Consider the following 23,259-nt stretch of genomic DNA (forward strand, 5'->3'; position numbering starts at 1 on the left):
ACAAGACACTGTACACTATAAATATAAACATTTATTTATTATTTATATGATTACAATTACCTTTCTCCAGTAACATCATATTAAAACATAGACAAGTGCAATTTTAATGTATATATAAATATATATGCTTGCCTACAAACTATGCATGGTAGTTGTTTATGTGTGCCAAAAGGAAACAGGAAATCATGGTCATGGTACTGTGCACACAGCGGTTGAAGCATGTTCTGGAACTGAAACCATGTGCATGATAATAATTTTATAATACTGGTACTTCTCCAGCCAGTTTTTTTTCCTGATAACAAATAGTATATGTGATTAAATTTAAGTTTATTTTTCTCTTGATACAACTTAGCCTAATATAATTTTCCAATTTTAGTTCAGAAAGTCTGAAAACAGTTAAATAGTACATTTGAAATATATTTTTAAACTTTTGCACTCACAAGGTTTCCTCCCAAAGTTCACGCTCACTACCTCTTTTCACACTTGGTTCCAGCTGTCACCCCTGAGATTTATACTTCCTCTTTATGAAGTCATAAAACACTTTAACTCATCCTGTTGTCTTTAACGAGTTTCAGCAGTCAGCTCGGCAAAAATATAAGGTAAGACTTTGACAAACTTCTGACAGAATCCTAAGACAAACCATGAAAAAAACGTTATGCTGTAAAGTTTTGCTGATTTTTACAAGATTGTTTCAGTTTTTATTTTTAATTTTGCAGCAGCAGTGATGATACCATACACTGATTGGCTCTGTCACAGATACAGAAAAAAGGGGAAGAACTTGGGCTGAGTGCTGTAAAAGGCTCAGTAAAAGCTGTTTGCACACCAAACTAAGGTTTGCTTAATGTCTCATCCACCACTTTCCACCGAAAGATAAATATTAAAAATAGTTTTATGGTGACATACTGCAGAGTAGCTGCATTTATTGTGAAAGTTGAGGTTCTGAAAGTGCATTTCTATCACCGGGATTGAAAAAGAATAAGAATAATAAAAAATTAGAAATTAATTAGGACTTTATTGTCAATATTCAGTCCTATGCAATGGTTTCTGAGTCACCTCATTTTAAAAAAAACAAGAAGAAAAAAAGAAGAAGAAACAGGTTCAGGGAAGCAATACTGTATATAATCACTTCTGTTTGTGTGTTTGTCTGTCTGTCTGTTTTTTAGCGGTCTAGCATCCACAGTTTTCAAGATATCGCTCACAAATTTAGTATGGTAGATGGTAGATGGTAGATACCAACAACAGCTCAAACTAACTGAACTTTGATGAAAATTGGATAAAGGTCACACCAAATGTGAAAATCAGTATAAAAGTTATACTGTTTTTCAACTGCAGTTAGTCCAGAATGCTGCTGCACGCCTTTTAACTGGCACTCGTAGATACGAGCATATCGCCCCAGTTTTATATTCACTTCATTGGCTGCCCGTGCATTTTAGGATCCATTTTAAGCTGCTTTTATTTGTTTTTAAATGTTTGTCCAATGCTGCCCCTCTGTACCTCTCTGAGCTTCTTCATCCATACATACCTTCCCGGTCCCTCAGGTCCTCCTGAGTGTGCCCAGGACTAATCGTAAGCTCAGAGGGGATCGGGCGTTTGCTGTGGCAGCACCAAAATTGTGGAATGAGTTGCCTTTACATGTTAGACAGGCACCTTCCTTATCTGTTTTTAAATCACGTCTTAAAACATATTTATTTACCTTGGCTTTTAGCACAGCAGGACTTGTTGATGTCTCTTAATATGTTTTCTTATTAATTACATTATTTTTAATTTTAAGATATTTTATATGTATTTTAAACTGTTTCCTCTCTGTTTTATATTTGTAGCACTTTGGTCAACATTGTTGGATGTAAAGTGCGTTATAAATAAAGATGCTATGCTATGCTATGCTAATACCCACAACATGTTATGGATCGTCTTCAAAGTTCACAAGCACATGTTTAGTCCTAGGGGACACGAGTCCCTGGGTTGACTAAGCATTTGACCATAACCTTCAGTTTTTAGCTCCCAAAGTCAGAGTTAAACTTGAAAAAAACATGTACAAGAAATTACATTGAGAAATACATCATGTGTAGGGGCATGAGGAGATCTGTATAACACACCTTTTTATTTTCTCAATACGATCCCCTATGACATCACAATGATGCCATAAAGTTTCTCAGTTAAAGTTTAGTTAAAGTTATTTATAAATATATCCTAAAATCCCAAGTTTTTACAGCTCAAAGGAGCCAGCAGTTTGAGCCAAGTCTGTTTCTAGGTAAACATTATAAAACAGACTGATTTAGGATGTAATACTTTAATGTCTTAGGTGACAGCTTAGGGTCACTTGAATTAGAAAAAGATCATTTTCCAACTTTAAGCTGTTTTAATCTGTTTTAAAGAGCTCTTTTTTAAGTTATTTAAAACATTATCTTTAAAAACAAAATTATATGACTTTACAATGAAAAGAGAAGCTGAATAAACTCGAGTAGATTTCCATATTAACAATGCTGACATCACTGATGTCAGCATTGCGGATTGCTAATGTCAGTATTAGCAATGCTGACATTAGCATAAAGCTGTTCTATGTTTCCCCTTCAGGGGGAGTTATGGTCTACCTGAGTGCTCTTGTTGAAATGTTCAAATACAACTGGAAATACAGTATATTAGGCAAAGAAGTTTAAAAAAAAACCTTTAAAAATTAGTATTTGGCATGACCTTTTCACAGTATCAAAAACAGGAAAAAGTTCCATGTGATGATATCACAAGGTCATTTTTAAAGTCTGCAAGTGAAATCAATAGAGAGCGCTGCAAGTCCTTCTGTGATGAACTCCATGAAGACGGGGCAGATGAGATGAGCTCTGTATGAACAGGTGAATCTAATAAAGTCCTGAGTCATGACTAAACTGTTTCTGTAACATGTAATCTGACAAATAAAAGGGGAGAAAACCAGAAACAGATTAATATATGAAGATATAAATGAACCATCCTGAATAAGGACAGTGGGGACAAGTCGACAGTGGTGTGTTAAAGGTTTACATCTAGTTATAGATTTTAATGCCCCATTATAAACACAATCCAAAGGATGAAGAGAATAAGTAGATATATGTAAATTATATCACCATAATCCAGGAGGGGTAAAAAGTTGGCAGCAACAAGCCTTTGACTTGCAGTGAAAGATTTCATAAAAAGAACTTCAACTTAAGCCACAGTTTGTTTATCAGGCGGTCAATATGTAGCTTTAAGGAAAAACTATTATCAATCACAATACCTACTGTAAGTATTTGTATGAAGCCACAGTTTCAACACAAATTGTCTTGAGCAAATACAAGAGAGGTAAGTACAGCAGGTATGCTGTTTCTATTTGAGAACAACATGATCTTGTTTTTTTCAGCAATTAAAATCAGTCTGAGCTGACACAGCTGTGACTGTATAAAATCAAAAGCCAGCTGTAATTGTTTAAAGACCATCTTGATGTTTGAGCACAATAAATACTTGTATCATCTGCATAGAAATGTACAAATGCATTAAAATTATGTCACAAGCCATTAACATAAATAGTAAATAATTCCAGCCCCGGGACAGAATTCAAAGAAACCTCAAATTCCTGCAAAAATCTCCGGCTATGATATTTGTTTTGCTGTGATGAAACATGACCTTCACTGCAGGATGTGAAACAGATTTTTGCCATATTTATGTACATGTGTTCAGATCACATTTAGCCCCGGTTTCCTGTCCACAGCTTCATATCTGTGCTCATCCGTGAATGCAAAATCTTGATACAAATCATATACCTTAAATAGATTGACAGGCCTTTCTTTAGGACCTCACCTTTATGTTTAAGCTAGCTTTTAGGCTTGGCGAAGGTGTTGATCCCTGTTTGTGTGTGTCCGCATTAATTTGCAGAACAAAAAATTGATCCTAATGGGATATGCAGCCTGGTTTAAAATTTGCAGTGGTGTATTTGGCTTTTTGGACCCACCTTTACATCAATTTACATACTACATATTTCTATTTTAACATTTGGAAAATTACAAAAAATTACAAACAATTACAAATATATGTGTTGTATTTTATACAATTTTCATTTTACATTACATTTTACATGATATGTAAAAATGTATGTATCGAGTTGTGATTAATGTATAAAAAATGCACAAATATTAGACAAGCATTTGCTATTTCTGAAGTGAAAGGTGGAAAGGTTCTTTTTCCCATGGGATGAACTGCTCTATAAATGTCTAAATATAAAATGCTCACAAGTCGATGCTTTGAGATGATATTTGTTGCTTCCTGCTCTGATTTCAATGCACTGGCTTTGTTCAATGAAGATCAATACCCTGGAGCCATAAGAATGGAGGCTGTTATTTACAACATGACTGAAAACTTCATGTGCTTATGCTTTAACGGATGAAACCATTTTGTGTAGGGTGTGTGACAAGCTGAAGACATCTCTGTTTTCTGATAACACCTTTCACTTTGGCAGAATTGTGTTGTGAATGAAACTTTTTAGGCTTCCTCTTTGAAATTGTGCTTCTTCCCTGTTGTTCTTTCACTTCTGTGTGTGGGTCCTCTGCATTCTGTATGACTCACTTTCTCCCTGATTTATAAATCCTCTCAAACACAACTTCATGTCCTTCACTGATTTCATGCAGCATGAGACGTCCAACCAGCTGCTCCTGTGCTCTCTTCTTCATCCTCGTCCTCCTCTTCCTCTCTGAGAGCTGGGGCCAGAGGTTGAACACAGACGACAAGAAGCCATCCTGCGATCACTGCAACCAACAGCTCTTCTGTAACTGCTCCCACAGTGGATTCACCAGTGTTCCCACTGTAACAGGCAGTGCCTTGAGTCTTGATCTTTCCTTTAATAAAATAACAGCTGTGACGAACGATGACCTGACAGGCCACACGCAACTGAAGGTTCTTGATCTCCACGGTAACACATAAAGTATTGATTGAGTGGGTGTTGGTGGACAGGCAAGCTGTGGTGATGAAAAAAAGTGAGAAGAATACCAACAGCTAACTATAAAAAAAATATTCTTTTGACAACATTTTATTTTGAAAAGTGAGACTATTTCAGCCTTTTTATCTGCTTTTTCTGTAACTAGTAGGATCATCAGCATATCCCAATGGACAAAATACTGGTTTTGTCTACTCACTCTGTATTGTGCAGGTGTTGCTGCAAGAAAAATCTTCTTTTTTTAAAAAAAAAAAAAGGGAGTCAGTTGGATTTGTGGTTGCATGTTTTAGTCATAAGGGATGTAATTTGAAGCCAGAAGTCATATTGTAGTGACTGGGTGAAAATCTACCAAAAGTATATACATTTGGATGTGTAAATTATGCACGTCAAGGGACACTATGGCCATGAAACCTTGTCCTGAAATTTACTTTAAAACATTGAAAAGGTGATTTCAGGTTAAGTGCATGGCATCATCACACTCTCACTTGAAGACTCTAGGGGGGGAGGAGGGGGGGGGCAGTCATGCATAAAATGTGAACTATGATTGTGAAAAACTTGCAAAAGACATCAAACCCCCATAATTGAAGATAAAGCCAAAGTCTTGTTATCTATTTAAATATTTACTTTACAACAAAGTGTGCCATGAACAAGGGCTCCCAATGACATTATGATGTTTTGTAACAAGTCATTACAAATCCTTTATCTGCTACAGTTATTTTTTACTTGTTTGTTTTCCAGTTGCTACAAAAAAGACTTGGCCGAGCTCTGGGATTTCAATTGAGTGTTTGATTTTCATCAATAAAATGTGTTTAAAATTTGTTTTAAGATAGATGTTACTATCCTCCAGGCAATGGCTTAGCTGAGATCCATCCATCAGCTTTTGACTCTCTGTGGAGCCTGGAACAGCTGGATCTCTCTTACAACCAGCTGACTATGCTCAACCACAAATGGTTCAGCAAGCTGGAAGCTCTGCAGCAGCTCAACCTACTCAACAACCCATACAGGTAATAAGCTAAAGGTACCAAAATTGTGACAAGACAAAAAAAAACAAAACGTAAGTTATTATTATTATTACATCATGGTTATTTTCTTTTCCTCTGCTCTCATCTAGTTACCTCGGTTCTCCTCCGGTATTTGGGGCCCTAGTCAGACTAAGGAAGCTGGCCCTTGGAGGTCCTTCTCTGAAGGAGCTTAGGGGAGGAGATCTGTCTGGAGTCACCCAGCTGGAGGAGTTAACTGTTCATGCAAACAACTTGACCAGGTTTGCACGGGTTTTGATAGTGGTGTTAAGTTACTGTCTTTACTAGTGGTGGTAGCTTCAAATTAGCATCCTTTATTCTAACTGCCTTGAGTCTTTTTTGTTTATGGTTAACTGTAGTGAGGCTATGAACACATTTTTTATAGGTGGCTATAGATGGCTAAAAGTAAGTTACTTAGTAGGTTAATGAATCAACACGCTTTATGAAACCGTTTCCATCTCAACTTCAGACATGTGTGTCAAATTAATGAAGAATAACTAAGAGACATCTTTAAAGACTCCTATTTATGGCATAACTCTTTTATATATAATTTCAGTTATAAATAAAAGTTACTTTTTTAAAACAGTTCTTTAAAATGTGTTGGTTATGGTCTATTTTTATGGATTTTTTATCCTTATTTGGGCTAACAACACAACACTTCTCTATGTGCTTTTACTAAATATACAAATCAATATCTGATGCTGTTATTATTGTGTATACTGTCTTCCTTTTCACATATCCTCAACATTTAGCTTCTGTATCTTGCTTCTGCAGCTATGACGCTGGTACATTAGCACACATTTGGCCGCTAGGTCATGTCACTTTGAGTCTCCATGGTCCTTTTCTAACAAATGTGACCTTGGCTGGGTCTATGATTGATGATGTGTCATATCCTGAGACACCCATCATTCTGAAAGACATCAATTTGATTGGAGTTCAGTCTGTTCAGCCCTTTAGTAAGGCAGCCAAAAGGAGGATCAGGTATGGACATCACTTCTACTTGGGTAAAACTAATATTCTAACAAACTGGGAAACAAACCAACCTATTCTTCCTCTGTGTTGTAACTCTTCAGGTATTTGACCCTACATAATATTTCTGTGTCTGACGAGGCTATTGTTGACTTCCTGGTGGTATTAGATGGAGTTCCACTGACCAAACTTACCATAGAAGATGTCACACTGATGGGCGAAGGCTGGTAGGAAAAAAGCACATTATCTTTTTGGCATATGTCCCAGTTAGCAACTTTGGTTCAAAAGAAACGTTTGTGTATTATACAGGAAATTGATAACAATGAACCTGTCTTTTTTGGTTGGGGTTAGGTGGGGGAAAGCTAGCCAAACTGATCTCAGAAGCATAGATGAGTTCTACATCCGTAACGTTGTAATTCTGGATGTCTACCAATTTACCTCACTTCTACAATTGGGTTTTCTGCTGGAATATCCAAGAAGGGTGTCTGTCATAAACGCCAAGGTAAAAATCATTTTCTCAATATGTTCCTAACTGTGGAAACAGACAGCTTAAATCTCTGAGACAGCTTTCTGTATCCTTCCCCTAAACCATGATGGTGAACAGTCTTTGTCTTCAGGTCATTGAGAGTTGTGTTGAGACCCACATGTTGCTACTCTTCGGAGAAAATTAAAAGAGGAGGGAAACTTACGATTGACAATGTTTCCTCTGCAGGCACGGTCTCTGTGCACAGAAAGTCTGCGTTGCGCGAAAGAAAAAATTTAACCTGAATTGAAATTAAAATTAAAACTTCAACAATTCTGTTTTGCAGTGTTAGTCAGTGAGTGACTGGCTGCTCCCGTATGGGATTAGAACGATGCCACCTTATCCCATAGTCCAGCCAATGATGCGATTCACATTCATATACGCAGCTAATCAACATCGACAGGCTATGACAGCGTCTTTATGTGCCGACACCGGTGTTTTAGCTAGCAAAGCGGCGTGGCTGATGTGGAGTGAAGCCACGTTAATGACAACGTGTACAACCATTGGAGATGTCGACCAATCAAAAAATGATATGGCAAGTTGTTAAGAAACGGGGGAAGTTTTAGGAGTGACAGTGTTTTGAGATGTGAGAGATTTGCGACGTTTAGCGCAAATCTTGTGTCGTTAGTGTGTAGTGTAGTCAATAGTTTTGTAGTGTGTGTCAGAACAATGAGGCGACTGCTGAATGTTACAAGAGTGATACATCTCCTGTTGTCAGGCCTGCAGGTATCAGGCTGTTGTTCTCCTTTATCTCACAGTGGACAGAAATTATTTTTGGAGTGGCACAAATAATTTGTGTGGCATCAAATTTGATGCAGAACAGCTGATTGTTCTGTAAATATTTTGAAATGTTTATTTTAAAAAAAACGCCTTGGCTGCATTTTAAAAAAAAAATAGCTGCAAAAAACTTTGTTGTTTGCATAACTGAGTTACTTTTTTGAAGAAGTAACTATATAATGAATTGCCCAACATTGGTCTTTATATACTGTATTTTGCAGACAGAGATTTACAGGACTCTCTCCCAGACCACAGACTCATAATACAAGTTAGAGCTTTATAAAAAAAAAAAAAAAAAAGAAGAAGAAGAAAGTTGTGTTTTCAAAATTCGAGTTCAAGTTATTTTTACTTCCAATAGTGTTAACATACTGCACAGGTCAATGACTACATTTTTGTTTTACATTTTCATTGTAAGTGGGCTAAAGCAGTTAATTAAAAGTAGTCGAACATAAATGTAAATGCTGTAATTTGATTATTTTAATAAACCATGTAACTTTGATGGATTCGATGCTGGTGTAACCACAGTGCACACGTCTAATGTTGCTCACAGTGGTCCAAGGGACCGCTCAGGGAGTTTGTGTGTTCGCTCAGACACATGGAAAATTAGAGGGAACATTGACGATTGACTCTCTTAGATACTCGTTCTCATTATTGGATTCACCTGTGTATGTAGGTCAGGGGTCACTGAGCTTTCCAAGCCAATTTGAGTTCCAATAATTAGTTCTAACGGTTTTGGAATCAATAAAATGACACGAGTGCCCAAATTTATGCACCTGCCTGACTTTGTTTAAACATTTATTGCACACTTTCTGTAAATGCAATCAACCTCATTTCACTTCTCAAATATCACTCTGTGTGTCTTCTATATGATATATTTAACCTCCTAGGACCTGGCGTCCACATATGTGGACATCACATTTTGGGATGTCTAGACGAAAATACTTAATTTTTCTCTACAAGGGCCTGATATCCACTTACAAGGACATTATACTGCCACTGTTCTATCAAAATTTAAAACCAATGTCCTTATAGGTGGATCTCATTTGTCTCAGAAACAAAAATTAGGTTAAAAAAAATAATCTGGTAATTCTTTGTTTTTACATTCATCAGGTCCCAATCACCCCAAATGGCAAAGAAGATTTAAAATGCATGCCATGGAAGAGTTTGGGTCTTAGGAGGTTAACTGACATTTTTAATTGTAACAACCAACAATTTATACAAGAAAATAATGACAAGGTTGCCCAAACTTTTGCATCCCACTGTAGTATGCCGTGCCAGTCTCTAAAGTGACCAGCTCTGTAATGTATGCTGCTTGTGTAACATTTTGGAGAACAACTCTATGGAAAATATTGATTAGTTTACCCCCTAGAGACATTTTTTCAGGATATCCATACAGTGATCAACTATGATTTTGAAAGCCTTGGGTTCATTGTTTTCAGTTAAAGATGGATTTTTTTAAGCTGACAAAAAAACTGGTCAGATGAAATTAAAACAAATCTGTCTAGCGGAACATAAACAGACACCTAGATGGTCTCTTTATTTTGTTACGTATGTTTAGGTCATCTGTGAGTTTGGCTTTTGTGGAGTTTGTGTGAAGATGTGGATAATTTTCAGATCAGCTTGTATTCAAGAGAAAGGTTTTAGCTTACAAGTTTTACTTGTATATACTATTTATACATACCATAGATAAAGATGGCCATTTCATCTAAAAATTCTTGTTTTTATTTTCTCTTACCCTAGTGCAGTTGAAATCAAAGCCAGAGATTTGTTGAACTATTTACTGATATTATAGATTGTATCAACACATCCCTTTCATTTTAAGTTTTCCTTACAGAGTTAACCTCTTCAGGAGACATAAAATCAAACTAAGGATACTTGCAAACATGTTTATAATGGCCTGCAGGGTAGTTGGATGTTCTTTCAAGTTTCTACATGAAACTTTTTTACCTGATAGTTGCTACAATATACTTTGTTCATAGTCTGTTTTCTGCATTGTACATGGAAATGGAAATGATTGCCAAAGATGACCCATTTTCCTGTGCATGCAATATGTCCACCCATTTTCTTTAATTTGGCTAATCCAGGGTTATGCAGGGGCCCGGAGACTATCCCACCTTATAGGGTAGCAGGGTACACCTCGGACAGGTATCCAGTCTGTTGCAAGACTAACAAAGAGAGACAGATAGCTATTCGTTTTCACAATCAGACCTGTGGCCAAATAAGAATCAACGGTTTACCTAACATGTCTGTCTTGTGGACGGATGTTGGAGTTGTAATGCAAACTGGAGGAAAATACTAGGGGAGACACTAATGGAACTAGTCTCTCCCCTTACCTTACAGCTTCCCACTTTGCAGTCTTATTAATAATAATAATGGATTGGATTTATATAGCGCTTTTCAAGGCACCCAAAGCGCTTTACAATGCCACTATTCATTCACACACTGGTGGAGGCAAGCTACGGTTGTAGCCACAGCTGCCCTGGGGCAGACTGACAGAAGCGAACCCTCTGGCCAATACCAGTAGGGTAAAGTGCCTTGCCCAAGGACTCAACGACCAGGACAGAGAGCCCGGGGATCAAACCGGCGACCTTCCGGTTACAGATACGCTTCCCAACCCCCTGAGCCATGGTCGCCCCATTTGATGAGTTTTGGTTCTTTCCTTTAGGTGTTTGTGATGCCTTGTCTTACGTCCCATCTGCTGAAGAACCTGCAGTATCTGGACCTGTCCGACAACCTTCTGACGGACCTGACTCTGGAGGAGACGCTTTGTGGTACAACACAAACTTTGAAGGACATTCGAGTTTTAAACTTCAGTGGAAATGCTCTGAAGGTGAAGTATGAAACTGAAAATCTGCGTTACCTACAAGTATTCAAGAATTCTGAGGATTGATGACGACAAGTACTTTCCATCTTTCATTCCCCATTTCTGTCCAGTCTTTGTCCACCGTGAGCCGACTGGTCACAAAGTTCTCTAAACTGACACACCTGGACATTAGTAGGACCGGTTACAGCTTCATGCCCTCAAGCTGTCCTTGGCCTTCCACCCTGCAATTCCTAAACATCTCCGGGGCAAAGTTCACAGCCATTACCCCCTGTCTACCCCAAACCCTGGAGGTATGAAGACCATGTATTGACCTGGCAGATTGACCTGGCAACCTATTTTTTTCCTTATGCTTTATTCTTTACAGGTGCTGGATTTGAGCAACAACAACCTTAAAGATTTCACTCTACTTCTGCCTGTACTCAGGGAACTGTATCTCTCTGGCAACAAGTTTCTGAGGTTGCCCTCTGGGCTATCCTTCCCCAATCTACAAACCCTGACCATCCAGGTAATAAGTCAGATCATATGTTTATGCTTCTGATCCTCTTAGTGTTTCCATTATGATACACATTTTATTTCCACAGTCAAATACCCTGAACATGTTTGGCAAAACAGACCTCCAGTCATACCAGCGACTCGATAGCCTCCAGGCTGGTCAGAACAAGTTTGTCTGCTCCTGTGACTTTGTCAGCTTTGTCCAGTTGGAACTCCGAGGAGGTGGAGGTATACAACTGACAGATGGAGTGGACAGCTACATCTGTGACTCCCCTTTCTATCTACATGGACAGCCAGTGGATCAAGTCCGACTCTCAGTTGTCATGTGCCATCAGGTTTTGTTTGTGTCAGTGAGCTGTGGCTTGGCGTTGTTTGTAGCCACTCTGCTATCTGTGGTGCTGTGGCGCATCCATGCCTTTTGGTACCTCAAGATGATCTGGGCATGGCTCAAGACCAAGCGTAATTCTCGACAACGGCAGCAACGCAGAGATGAGGCAGACACAGAAGCCCTGATATCCTTTGATGCCTTTGTTTCCTACAGTGAAAGAGATGCTGGCTGGGTGGAAAATTTTTTGGTACCTGAGCTAGAGGAGCCAAGGTAAGTTCATCAGTTTTTGTGATATTATTTGACATAATTTCAGCCAAAGTGTCCACATTGTCATTACTGTGTTCATCAGTGAATAAAGGTTTCAGTGTAGTTTTTCTAAACAAATACAACTATCCGGCAAAAGGGTAGTTCTGACATCTGACAATGAAACTGCTCTCTGTGTAAATGCTGCATGATATAGGTAACTAGAGCTTTGGTTTGTAGCTGGCTATTGTTAATGATGGTTAAGAAGACGAAATTGGGTTTCAAACATAATTTAACCCAAATAAACTGAAACACTTCCAAACTGGGTATATCAACCTCTTTAACCCTTTAAAACCGGTGGGAGCGGGCACGCTCTGTTTTGTGTAACTATTTTTAAATCCCGGTAGCACTGCAACCACGTAAGCTAGCGCAATAAATTTTTTTGCATATGAAACCGGAGGAGTTGTACTTACATCGTATACCATCAGCTTGTCCTAGGTCACAGTTTTCTTCCACATATAGCTTTGCAAAAACTGCATAAAAAGCGCTTGCAGCAACAAAAACATAATATTCCAGAAACACGCTTTGCCGATCCGATCAGCTGTTCATAACACTTCCTACGTTGGAATAGATGTCAGTGCGAACTTTTGCATGTCCGCCATTACCTGCCCGAAACCGGAAGTGACGTCATTTTCGCGGAAATGTAGTTTTTTTTTTTTTACCATATAGCTTCATGAGCCTATACTGGTGTTTTTAAAAGTTATCTTTGACTTTATGACTTTCTGTGTCGTTTCTGGGATGCTTAGGACTATAGGAAATAATTTATTTTGATGCATATGCTGCTTTTTTGCAAATTTGCACTATAATATTTATTTTCGTTTTTCCTGCAGTATATAAAAATTGGTGTATTTCAAAAATAAAACTATGAAGACACTCAAAATAAATTTCCTGTGGTGGGAAACTATTTTGTGCAACTTTTTTGTATTTACAGTTTTGAGAGATAAGCCTCTTAAATTTCTCTAACTAGAAATAAATGTTAAAAAAGCAAAAACGATTTTCAATTTTTTTGTAGTTTATTGCACTTTTTTGCAATTTATGTAATTACTATACACTTAATGCATACATATTATTACAATTTGGGCTATAATGGTTGTATTGATGTATAGCAACTTGAAATGCTCCCAAAAATGGCTCCACAGCATGTAAAAATATAATATAAGCTCTGGCGGACTTGGTTCTATGGTAGGTCTTAAAGGGTTAAAAAGCTTCCATTTTTTAATAACCTAAATTTTGGGGTGATGTAGAACACTTGACATGGAAGATCGTAGATCAAGATCTGAGTCCAAAACAATGTGTTATTAAAGCAAATGTAATCCAGTTTTTTAAATTCTTGCATTAACCATTTTTTTTAAATCATACAGATTTAAACTCATGAAATGATTGTAAAACTTTTAAAGTATATTAATTATTTTGATTGTGCAGTCTCTGGCTTATATGCTGTTTACCAAATTAGAAAGTAGAAAGACTGAAAGCTGCTTTTTTCTTCACTTCAACAGTGAAAGCAGCTCTGGGTCTAGGTCGACATCCCACCGGCCCTTGACTCTCTGCCTTCACAAGCGGGATTTCCTTCCTGGACAATGGATTGTGGACAACATCATGAATGCTATCGAACGCAGTCGGAGAACTGTCTTCATCCTCTCCGAGAATTTTGTGCAGTCTGACTGGTGCCGCTATGAGCTTGACTTCTCTCACTTCTGGCTTTTTGATGGCCATGCCACTGGTGAGGCGGCCATTTTGATCCTACTAGAGCCGTTGTCCAAGGATGATGTCCCCAAACGCTTCTACAAACTGCGCAAACTGATGAGTTCCACCACCTACCTAGAGTGGCCACAGGAGGAAGAGAAGAGGGAGGAGTTCTGGAGGAGTCTGCGCAATGCTTTGAGAGGAAACGATAACTAAAAGAGCAGAATATGATAAAGAATGAGAAGAAAAAGAAAGAGTTGGACAATAAGGGATCCAAGAGAGGGATAAATAAAGTCAAAGTAAAGCTGTAGCATTTTAATTCACTGATATCCAAGTTATCATTACTGAAAATCACAACTCTAGCTCCAAACCCCAAACTTATTCCTGTGTTTTGGAGAAAAGCAAAATGAACGGGGTTGTGGTTGTTATCAGTTTCTGTCAGTCCAAGGAGGTGGCCTCCTCCACCAACTAGGACATCATTGTCACTAGGGATGGGCATTGATAACAATTTAGCAATCCCAATTCTTGTTTCACTTATCAATCTCATTGTCTCCAATGTGAGAGTCACCACCATCTCTAAGCAGCATATCAAAGAAATTAAAATCATACTAATTAATTACATGCTGTATGCTCAAATGTTTGTACATGTCAGAGGCATTTTCCCTCTTTGTTGTGATCAGTTTTGGGATCATTACAAATAGATTGTATTCAGTTAGATGAAAAATTACACTAATATGAAAAAAAAGTCTATTAAGATTGCTAACAAAAAGTCCTCTATCAGTGTACTTTCAACCAAAAGGCAAATAACCAAACCACATGAACATCTAATAAAAGATATAAATACTGAAACACTGATCTAACATTATTGTCGTCTTGATTGACGGACCATTTGATTTTACACTTTTACCTGAATGTGGCTCCTTTTTTTGAAAAAACTTCCTTATATCCATTATGAACCTGGCTGTCTCTCTGTACAACACACACACACACACACACACACACACACACACCTACACACACACACACACACACACACACACACACAACAGGAGTTGTAAGGTTAATGGGCATTCAGTCAGTTAGCTAGTTAGTATCAATTTCAAACAGGACAGTGGTAACCAACAGTAGGCTGCGGACAATTTAAAGTTTTAGATTTTAAATAGGCTGTATACATTTCAATGGGAGCAACAGGACGGTCATATGTCACTGATTTTTACTACAGAGCAGGACTATATAAAGAGTAACTGAAGGTTAAATGCAGCTAATATGTCCTGTTTTAAGCCAGGCACTTACACCTCCGCTCCGCTGTGTCTCAGCCAACATCGCTCTGGCAGCAAGAGCGCTAGAGCCAGAGTAGGGGAGAGCTGGAACAAACCATTTTGGGAGGGGGGGTTATCTATACTTTTGTTGTTAAAATGTTACGTCTCAAACAAGTACAGTACTGTATGCTTTTTATATTTTTAGTAGTGTGTCACACAAACAGCAAATATTGTCCAAAAAAAAGTAAGAAATCTTTGGGGGTGCTTTGATTCAGTGCTGAAGCACTGAATCAAAGCACCCCCTGGAAATTGCCCCTGGGCTACAGCCCTAAACACCAACACAAATCCCTATCCTGATGACACATATAAGCTTTCTCTTAGAATTTAGGTATGAACACAAAACAAACAGCACAAATCAAAGATGAAACCAGCACAACGAGTCTTAAAGTGATCGCCTCAATGATTCTATTTTAGAAACATCAACAGATAGAAACACAGGTTTTTTTTACCTGTTGAAGTTCAGCAGCAGCTGGCTTCACCGCAAATGACACCTCACTTTAGCATGGTCCTGAGCGTGGGTCAGCATTTACTCAGCTTTAACGTCACTCTGGGTTCTTGCTATCTTAGAGGTAGCATGCTGCCTGTGCAGGTGCATGGGATGAGCCAAAGTTGTGTTAACAGTATAATGCTGTTGTTTCTCTCCTGGAGAAGTCTCCAATTTACCATCGTGCTCTCATCATTGAATGCTATAAAAATAAAAGTAATGCCCACATTTCCACACTGTAAACTCCTCTGACATACAAACAGAAATCAGCTGACCGTAGAGAAAGTGCAAGATAAGCAGGATCGATAGGCAGGCAGACTAATGATTCAAAGGAATTGGTTTACTAGGAACCGGTTCTTGGTTCTCATCCCTAATTGCCACAATATTTGTCATTTCATCCTGCTGAAGCAGTGCTAGCAGTATTCTGTTTGAAGGTCAAAATTAAAGCAAAAGGCCACAAATAGATGGTGAAGAGATGTCTCAGTGACTCAAATAACATGAGTGGAATACTTGGCCTTTTAAAAATTGTAAACATTTATTACGTTTCTTTTGTTTTTACAATTGTAATTCTGTTGCCTTACACATATAGTAATCTATATGTGTACCATGTGTTCCTATTTAAGTCAAGAATCAACATGGACCTTTTGCTTATAATGTGATGAAATAGACACTTGTGAGAGCAGGTGGTTTATTATAGCCTGATGAGTTGCAGATTGCAGCAATAACGTCTGAATCAAACAAAGAAAAGTGACACACACTGTCTTTATAGTTTTGATTTCATTAGATTTTTTATCATATTGTCTTCATTTATGAACCAAGTTTACAGTAATTAAATTCAGGGATGTAATGATAAAAAGATAAAGGTGTCAACAAATATATTTGTTGAATAAACCATTTAGATCAAATTTCCCAAGTAATCTGTTGTTATTTTTATACAGTACATTTTTTAAGGCCCTCTACCTTTTTTATATGTCTATAAGTATTGTTTTCAATCATTTTTATTCTGAAAAGAAGTTCAAAACGTACATATTTGCTTATGAAGAATGGAATTTACTTAGGCAATTGCTTCCCGCAAAACACATTTTCTTCCTCATTTTAAAACTTAAAGCATGCTTGAGTAAATTTTCTATTAACATTAACATTAAACACTGAATGAACGTGTGCCTCTGTAATACTTTAATCAACAACAAATTCTAATGAGTCAAAAGCAGGGTGTTTTTTGTTCATTCAGTGCTTAAATTTCAAACTATATCAAATGCTTGGATTGTAGATGTGAAATATTGAAATATTTCATCCAGAAAAACATAAAGTTAAACCTTTTGGAGCTGTAAAGCTTTTAACTGTAGGTGTGTTAACCACGATGCTTTGCCAAACATCACAATAAATTATTTGTAATAAAGACAAATTACAATAAAATTAAACCTATAAAAACATACATCTATTTTCATTATCTTGCTGTTGTTTTTAAAATACACACAAGTACAAGTAGAGCTGGGCGATATAAGATTTTTTCATATCACGATATGTTTTTTCATTTCAGGCGATAACGATATATATCACGATATAAGCCAAATAACTATATTTGTAAGATTTAAATTTTTCTATCGAGAAAAAGTTATTTTGCAATACATATCGTTATCGTTCTATTGCCCAGCTCTAAGTACAAGTGACTTTTTATTCGTCATGTTCATTCATCATCTGTACAATAATTTACAAACAGAATATCAATCAAAATATACTTTAGGAAATTTGGCTCTAACACCAAATGAAAGCAACCTTCCTTTATGAAAAAGAGGAAAAGTCACATTAAAAACATATTTTAAAGGAAGCGGGACAGCTCAGTGTTCAAACCTAAAGTCCAAAATGAAACAAGAACTGAGCCTAAAATGTCATATTAAAAACAACAAGAACTTGGACCCAGGGTTTATGAGCTTCTAAGATTCTTTTTTATTTAATGTATTTATTTATTCATCTATTTATTTATTTTGCTTTTAGTCATCAGTTGTGTTTCTTTATTCTTCTTTCTTTGGTCCAGTTGTTTGTTGTTTGTTAATTAGATTTAGTTTTTTGTGTTTGCTTCTGTTACCTTTAACCTCTGAGATGTGCTTTGTATGTTTAATCTTATTAGTTAGTAAATAACAATTAGCTAATGTTGTTCATGAGACTAAAATCATCTCACTGTGGTAATGTAAATATAATATGGCCAATATTATATTATTGTCAGATTATTATGATATATATATATATATATATATATATATATATATATATATATATATATATATATATACAGTGGGGCAAAAAAGTATTTAGTCAGCCACCGATTGTGCAAGTTCCCCCACTTAAAATGATGACAGAGGTCAGTAATTTGCACCAGAGGTACACTTCAACTGTGAGAGGCAGAATGTGAAAAAAAAATCCATGAATTCACATGGTAGGATTTGTAAAGAATTTATTCGTAAATCAGGGTGGAAAATAAGTATTTGGTCACCTCAAACAAGGAAAATCCCTGGCTCTCACAGACCTGTAACGTCTTCTGTAAGAAGCTTTTCTGTCCCCCACTCGTTACCTGTATGAATGGCACCTGTTTGACCTCATCATCTGTATAAAAGACACCTGTCCACAGCCTCAACCAGTCAGACTCCAAACTCCGCCATGGCCAAGACCAAAGAGCTTTCGAAGGACACCAGGAAAAGAATTGTAGACCTGCACCAGACTGGGAAGAGTGAATCTACAATAGGCAAGCAGCTTGGTGTGAAAAAATCAACTGTGGGAGCAATCATCAGAAAATGGAAGACATACAAGACCACTGATAATCTCCCTCGATCTGGGGCTCCACGCAAGATCTCATCCCGTGGGGTCAAAATGATCATGAGAACGGTGAGCAAAGATCCCAGAACCACACAGGGGGACCTGGTGAATGACCTGCAGAGAGCTGGGACCAAAGTAACAAAGGTCACCATCAGTAACACACTACAACGGCAGGGAATCAAATCCCGCAGTGCCAGACGTGTTCCGCTGCTGAAGCCAGTGCATGTCCAGGCCCGTCTGAAGTTTGCCAGAGAGCACATGGATGATACAGCAGAGGATTGGGAGAATGTCATGTGGTCAGATGAAACCAAAGTAGAACTTTTTGGTATAAACTCAACTCGTCGTGTTTGGAGGAAGAAGAATACTGAGTTGCATCCCAAGAACACCATACCTACTGTGAAGCATGGGGGTGGAAACATCATGCTATGGGGCTGTTTTTCTGCCAAGGGGACAGGACGACTGATCCGTGTTAAGGACAGAATGAATGGGGCCAAGTATCGTGAGATTTTGAGCCAAAACCTCCTTCCATCAGTGAGAACTTTGAAGATGAAACGAGGCTGGGTCTTCCAACATGACAATGATCCAAAACACACCGCCCGGGCAACAAAGGAGTGGCTCCGTAAGAGGCATTTGAAAGTCCTGGAGTGGCCTAGCCAGTCTCCAGACCTCAACCCCATAGAAAATCTGTGGCGGGAGTTGAAAGTCCGTGTTGCTCGGCGACAGCCCCAAAACATCACTGCTCTTGAGAAGATCTGCATGGAGGAATGGGCCAAAATACCAGCTACTGTGTGTGCAAACCTGGTAAAGACCTATAGTAAACGTTTGACCTCTGTTATTGCCAACAAAGGTTATGTTACAAAGTATTGAGTTGTATTTTTGTTATTGACCAAATACTTATTTTCCACCCTGATTTACGAATAAATTCTTTACAAATCCTACCATGTGAATTCATGGATTTTTTTTTTCCACATTCTGTCTCTCACAGTTGAAGTGTACCTCTGGTGCAAATTACTGACCTCTGTCATCATTTTAAGTGGGGGAACTTGCACAATCGGTGGCTGACTAAATACTTTTTTGCCCCACTGTATATATATATAGGCTTTAAAACCAAGTTAACGCTGAAAGTACAAACATCACTAATGTCACACAACTTTGCCACATGTGGCCAACAGCAATGTTTTAATGTTCTTCGTTATTAAACATTCGCACATGAATAAGTGACGTCATATTCAGTACTTACTTTTGACAGTTCATTCTTGGCCGCTCCCTTCTGCCGTATTTTGCGGCAAAATTATCCACACCCACCGCCGCGCTATGAATTGTGGGATATATGGGACCACGAAGCGTGCACCGGACCACGCTTGATATTTGGGGAAATCGACGGCGCATCTGGAGTATGCATTTGAAGTACACTTCGAATTGGGACAGCCGTCGTCGCGTGGCGGTGACGTAATCACACTTAAAATGCGTACTTCAAGCGTGCAGACCCTGAATTGGGACACAGCTTCTGTTGTTGTTGTGGCATCTGTCATGCGCCCCTTTTTAAACTTCCTGGAGGAATCTCCTTTTTTTCCTGGATTTTGTTATTGGTGAATTTTTACAGAAGTCTGTCTCCTATGGCTGGCATGTGGATGCTGTCGGTTCACAATCTGTATAATATTTAGTCTCTAACTTGAATACATCACAATCAGACTAACAGCACTTTTGAGCATATATTAAACAACTTTGGTAAGACAAAAAACAACAACAAGATTTTAAGCAGATAAACTTAAATATGGAACAAAAATACAATTTATTTTTTCACAGACACAGACTCACAAACTGAGAAGTTCACTATTACAATTTCTTGTGATGACAAAGTTGGTTAGAATAAATCTGTACCAAGGTTGTTATAGCAAACTAAAACTAGGTTTTGGGAACAATTACAATTAAAATTACATCTCTATTGTTGTTGAATATATGTTGAGCTGCTTCTTCCTGGTACAGTTGTTTGGTATGTGGATGGGTATCTGTCGAGAGCCACGTCTTTTAGCGTCCGGGCAAAAATGCGGACTTTGTCTTTCAACAGATGGACTTTATCATAAAGACAATTTATGTTTATGGTAGAGTGTTTGGCGAAGTGGATATTGGGCAGCTTCTCACACTCTTTTTCTAGTCTGCTGTTGATCTTGTTGATGGTGTCACAGTGCATGTTTTTCATTGGAAGCAGGGCTGACATGACGACTCTGCTCTCGGGGAAAGTGTTGGAAGCTTTCTCTATGACTCCTTTCAGAGATTCTGACAGTCTGTCCTGCTCTTGCCTCAGCTGACTGGAGCCAGTGTGGATGATGATGTGGGTTGGAGTTCCCAGATGCTCCTCTGACAGAAGCTCAATGGCTTTTTGAGTGTTTGGACAATCAAATTTAGCCACTTTGTCTCTGGGGAAAAGTTTCTTCTCACGTATAAATCTTCCATTGGAGTCAATGAGGATGACGATGTCATTCTGGGCCCTCTCTTCTGGTTGTGAGGAGTCATGGTTTTGACCTATATGTGACCTTAAGAGCATCTCTCTCAACACCTGGATCTCTCTATCTTTTTCACAAAGCTGTTCTTGTAAAGCTTCTACAGTTTGTTCCTCTGTTTCTTCTTCACTTGAGTCTTCCTCATCGGTCTGGTCAGCATTGCCATTAAATGGAGGGGCAGCTGTGTCTTCACCGCTCTTATAAACAATATACAACAGCATCATTAATATAACATGCAGACGGATAATTACTAATTACTAACACAGCATGTGTGTGCTACAAAGCTGTAGTAAGTAAGGGTTGCTGCAGCACCCCCTGTTGGATTGCAGAGGATTAGCATGGCCACAACTACTTACTATAAAGACTGAATATGGAAAAACAGTTAGTTTTCTTATCTTATTCTGCTATATAATTATTTTTTTTTTAGGTCAGGCATGGTTTGCCTTTTGTCCTCTCTCTCTGCTTTCTCCCCTTCCCTCGTCCCCCACTGGTTGCAGTGATGCCTGCCCCTCCTTAAGCCTACTTTTGTTTTTCCATTAGAAAGGATGGAAGAGGTTTTAATAGGTTCTATCATTAAGTGCTGATTCATATGGGATTGAGAGATTGTTAGGTTTTCTTTCTAATATTGTCGGTACTTTACCTTACAATAAAAACCACCTTCAGGTGATTGGATTGGTGCCACATAAATAAAATTTAATTTAGATGTTTCTTCATGAAAATATGAGATCATAAACTTAATTTATTGTTTATATTATAATTTTAATTGATTCATTGAGAAATTCAAAATGTCTTTTTACAGCAAATGTGGCACGTGACTGAACACCACCTAAAATTTGATTTATAGTAATGTAATAAACTACATGTTGCTGCTACGCAAACCTCAACACCTGTCTAAAGTCTATCTGCAGTATTACGTTGTTTAATCACAGCCTTTTGGTTAGAAGGAGCTGCATACTGCTGTAATAATCCTCAGTATCTTTTTTGCTAAAACAATTGCTATTATTCCTCTTCTGAAGGAGGAATAATAATAAGCACTCAACAAAAACCATAAGAAGCTACTAATACATGATTTAGCACATACAGCCACTTACCGCCATCTCGATGCTTTCCTCTTTTGAGATTTATTCTGAAAGAGAAAAATCATGTTAGGAGGACAGCTGGAGATACTCTCTCGTAGTAACACAACACAAGTATAAAATATACCGGAGGAGTTATGTTATAGTACAAAAAAATCCTCCTCTTCAGACTCAATTATCACATTTCTGATCAAATTTCAGCCCTTTTAGAAACAGACTGTTCACTAGACTGTGGAACCCACCCCACTTATGTTATTAGTCATTTCGATTTAATGTTAGCTCACTTTACCTTCCTGACATAGACAGATGTGGAATAATAGGGAATAAGGTTCAACTCGGCACACAGTAACACAGAAAACAAGTCATACTTTCTGTTAAATGGAAAAAAAAAGGGCTGACAACATTTTTAAAGCGAAAGTAACTCAAAGAAAAATATAGCTGGAGGGTTTTTTTCTGCACTGGAGCAAACATTTTTGTTCTATTTTTAGATAACATTTTTGAAGACATTTAGATTCTACACCATCCAATTATTCATTAAAAAAGAAACAACATGAGCGTCTTACCACAGCTTTACTTGAAGAGATCAGACAGGACAAGGCAACCTCAGCTGACACCGCTTGACTGACTTTCAGGTAGTGGTGGTGGATTTTACCATTTATCGGCTGATGGCGTGGCCCTGACTTGTTTTGCAGGTTCTTTTGTACTTACCCAAGAATATTTCGTGCCCACGTCTTCAACAAGTTTTTCAGCATACCAACAATAGTTATAGTGAACAAATGCTTAAAAATGAAACTGAATGTGCATTACAGTCACACAAAGCAAGAACTGAACTGAAGAATTGCCTATGGTGGCAACCAGTACATGCCCATGCTACAGTATTGTTTGACCTGTGATTCTCCAGTTTATTGCTAGGCAACACGATGATGTCATAATATATAAGACATACAGAAATAAAATTGTCCAAAAAATTGGTCAGTTTAGCAGGCAGATTGCTAAGCAACATGATGATGATGATTTATAAATAATCTGGTTTATAGTGCTCTGCTTTCATTTACATTTGACAAATACTGAAGGTCAAAAGGTCTCTTTTAATGCATGTTACATGTTGATACTCTCTTTAGTCTCAAGTATACTATTGGCAGAAAATCACTTATGTTGATGTTGAAGTACAAGATTCCTTTACGCCTCTTCTAATTAGCACCTTGGGCAACAACAAC

The 23,259-nt window shown here is 37.9% G+C and overlaps 2 protein-coding genes across 2 annotated transcripts; one reads left to right on the forward strand and one right to left on the reverse strand.

The window, feature by feature from the left end:
• Positions 1–560: 560 nt before the first annotated feature.
• Positions 561–14,670, forward strand: LOC102797018 (toll-like receptor 2). The gene is made up of 12 exons (XM_087832678.1): positions 561–599; positions 4,629–4,909; positions 5,781–5,937; positions 6,045–6,194; positions 6,727–6,933; positions 7,026–7,148; positions 7,273–7,423; positions 10,887–11,051; positions 11,156–11,335; positions 11,410–11,550; positions 11,627–12,135; positions 13,665–14,670. Exons 2-12 carry the CDS (start codon positions 4,630–4,632, stop codon positions 14,065–14,067), a joined length of 2,466 nt encoding a protein of 821 aa, XP_087688804.1. The 5' UTR covers positions 561–599; position 4,629; the 3' UTR covers positions 14,068–14,670.
• A 5,675-nt stretch (positions 14,671–20,345) lies between these two features.
• On the reverse strand, positions 20,346–22,063 carry LOC148103630 (uncharacterized). The gene is made up of 2 exons (XM_087838165.1): positions 22,058–22,063; positions 20,346–21,163 (listed from the first exon to the last, which is right to left on the reverse strand). The coding sequence occupies exons 1-2, from the start codon at positions 22,061–22,063 to the stop codon at positions 20,408–20,410; spliced, it is 762 nt and encodes a 253-aa protein (XP_087694291.1). The 3' UTR covers positions 20,346–20,407.
• Positions 22,064–23,259: the final 1,196 nt, after the last annotated feature.

This window comes from Neolamprologus brichardi, chromosome 3 (genome assembly GCF_056152115.1).
Source record: "Neolamprologus brichardi isolate AB-2024 chromosome 3, ASM5615211v1, whole genome shotgun sequence".
Classification (NCBI taxonomy): Eukaryota; Metazoa; Chordata; class Actinopteri; order Cichliformes; family Cichlidae; genus Neolamprologus; species Neolamprologus brichardi.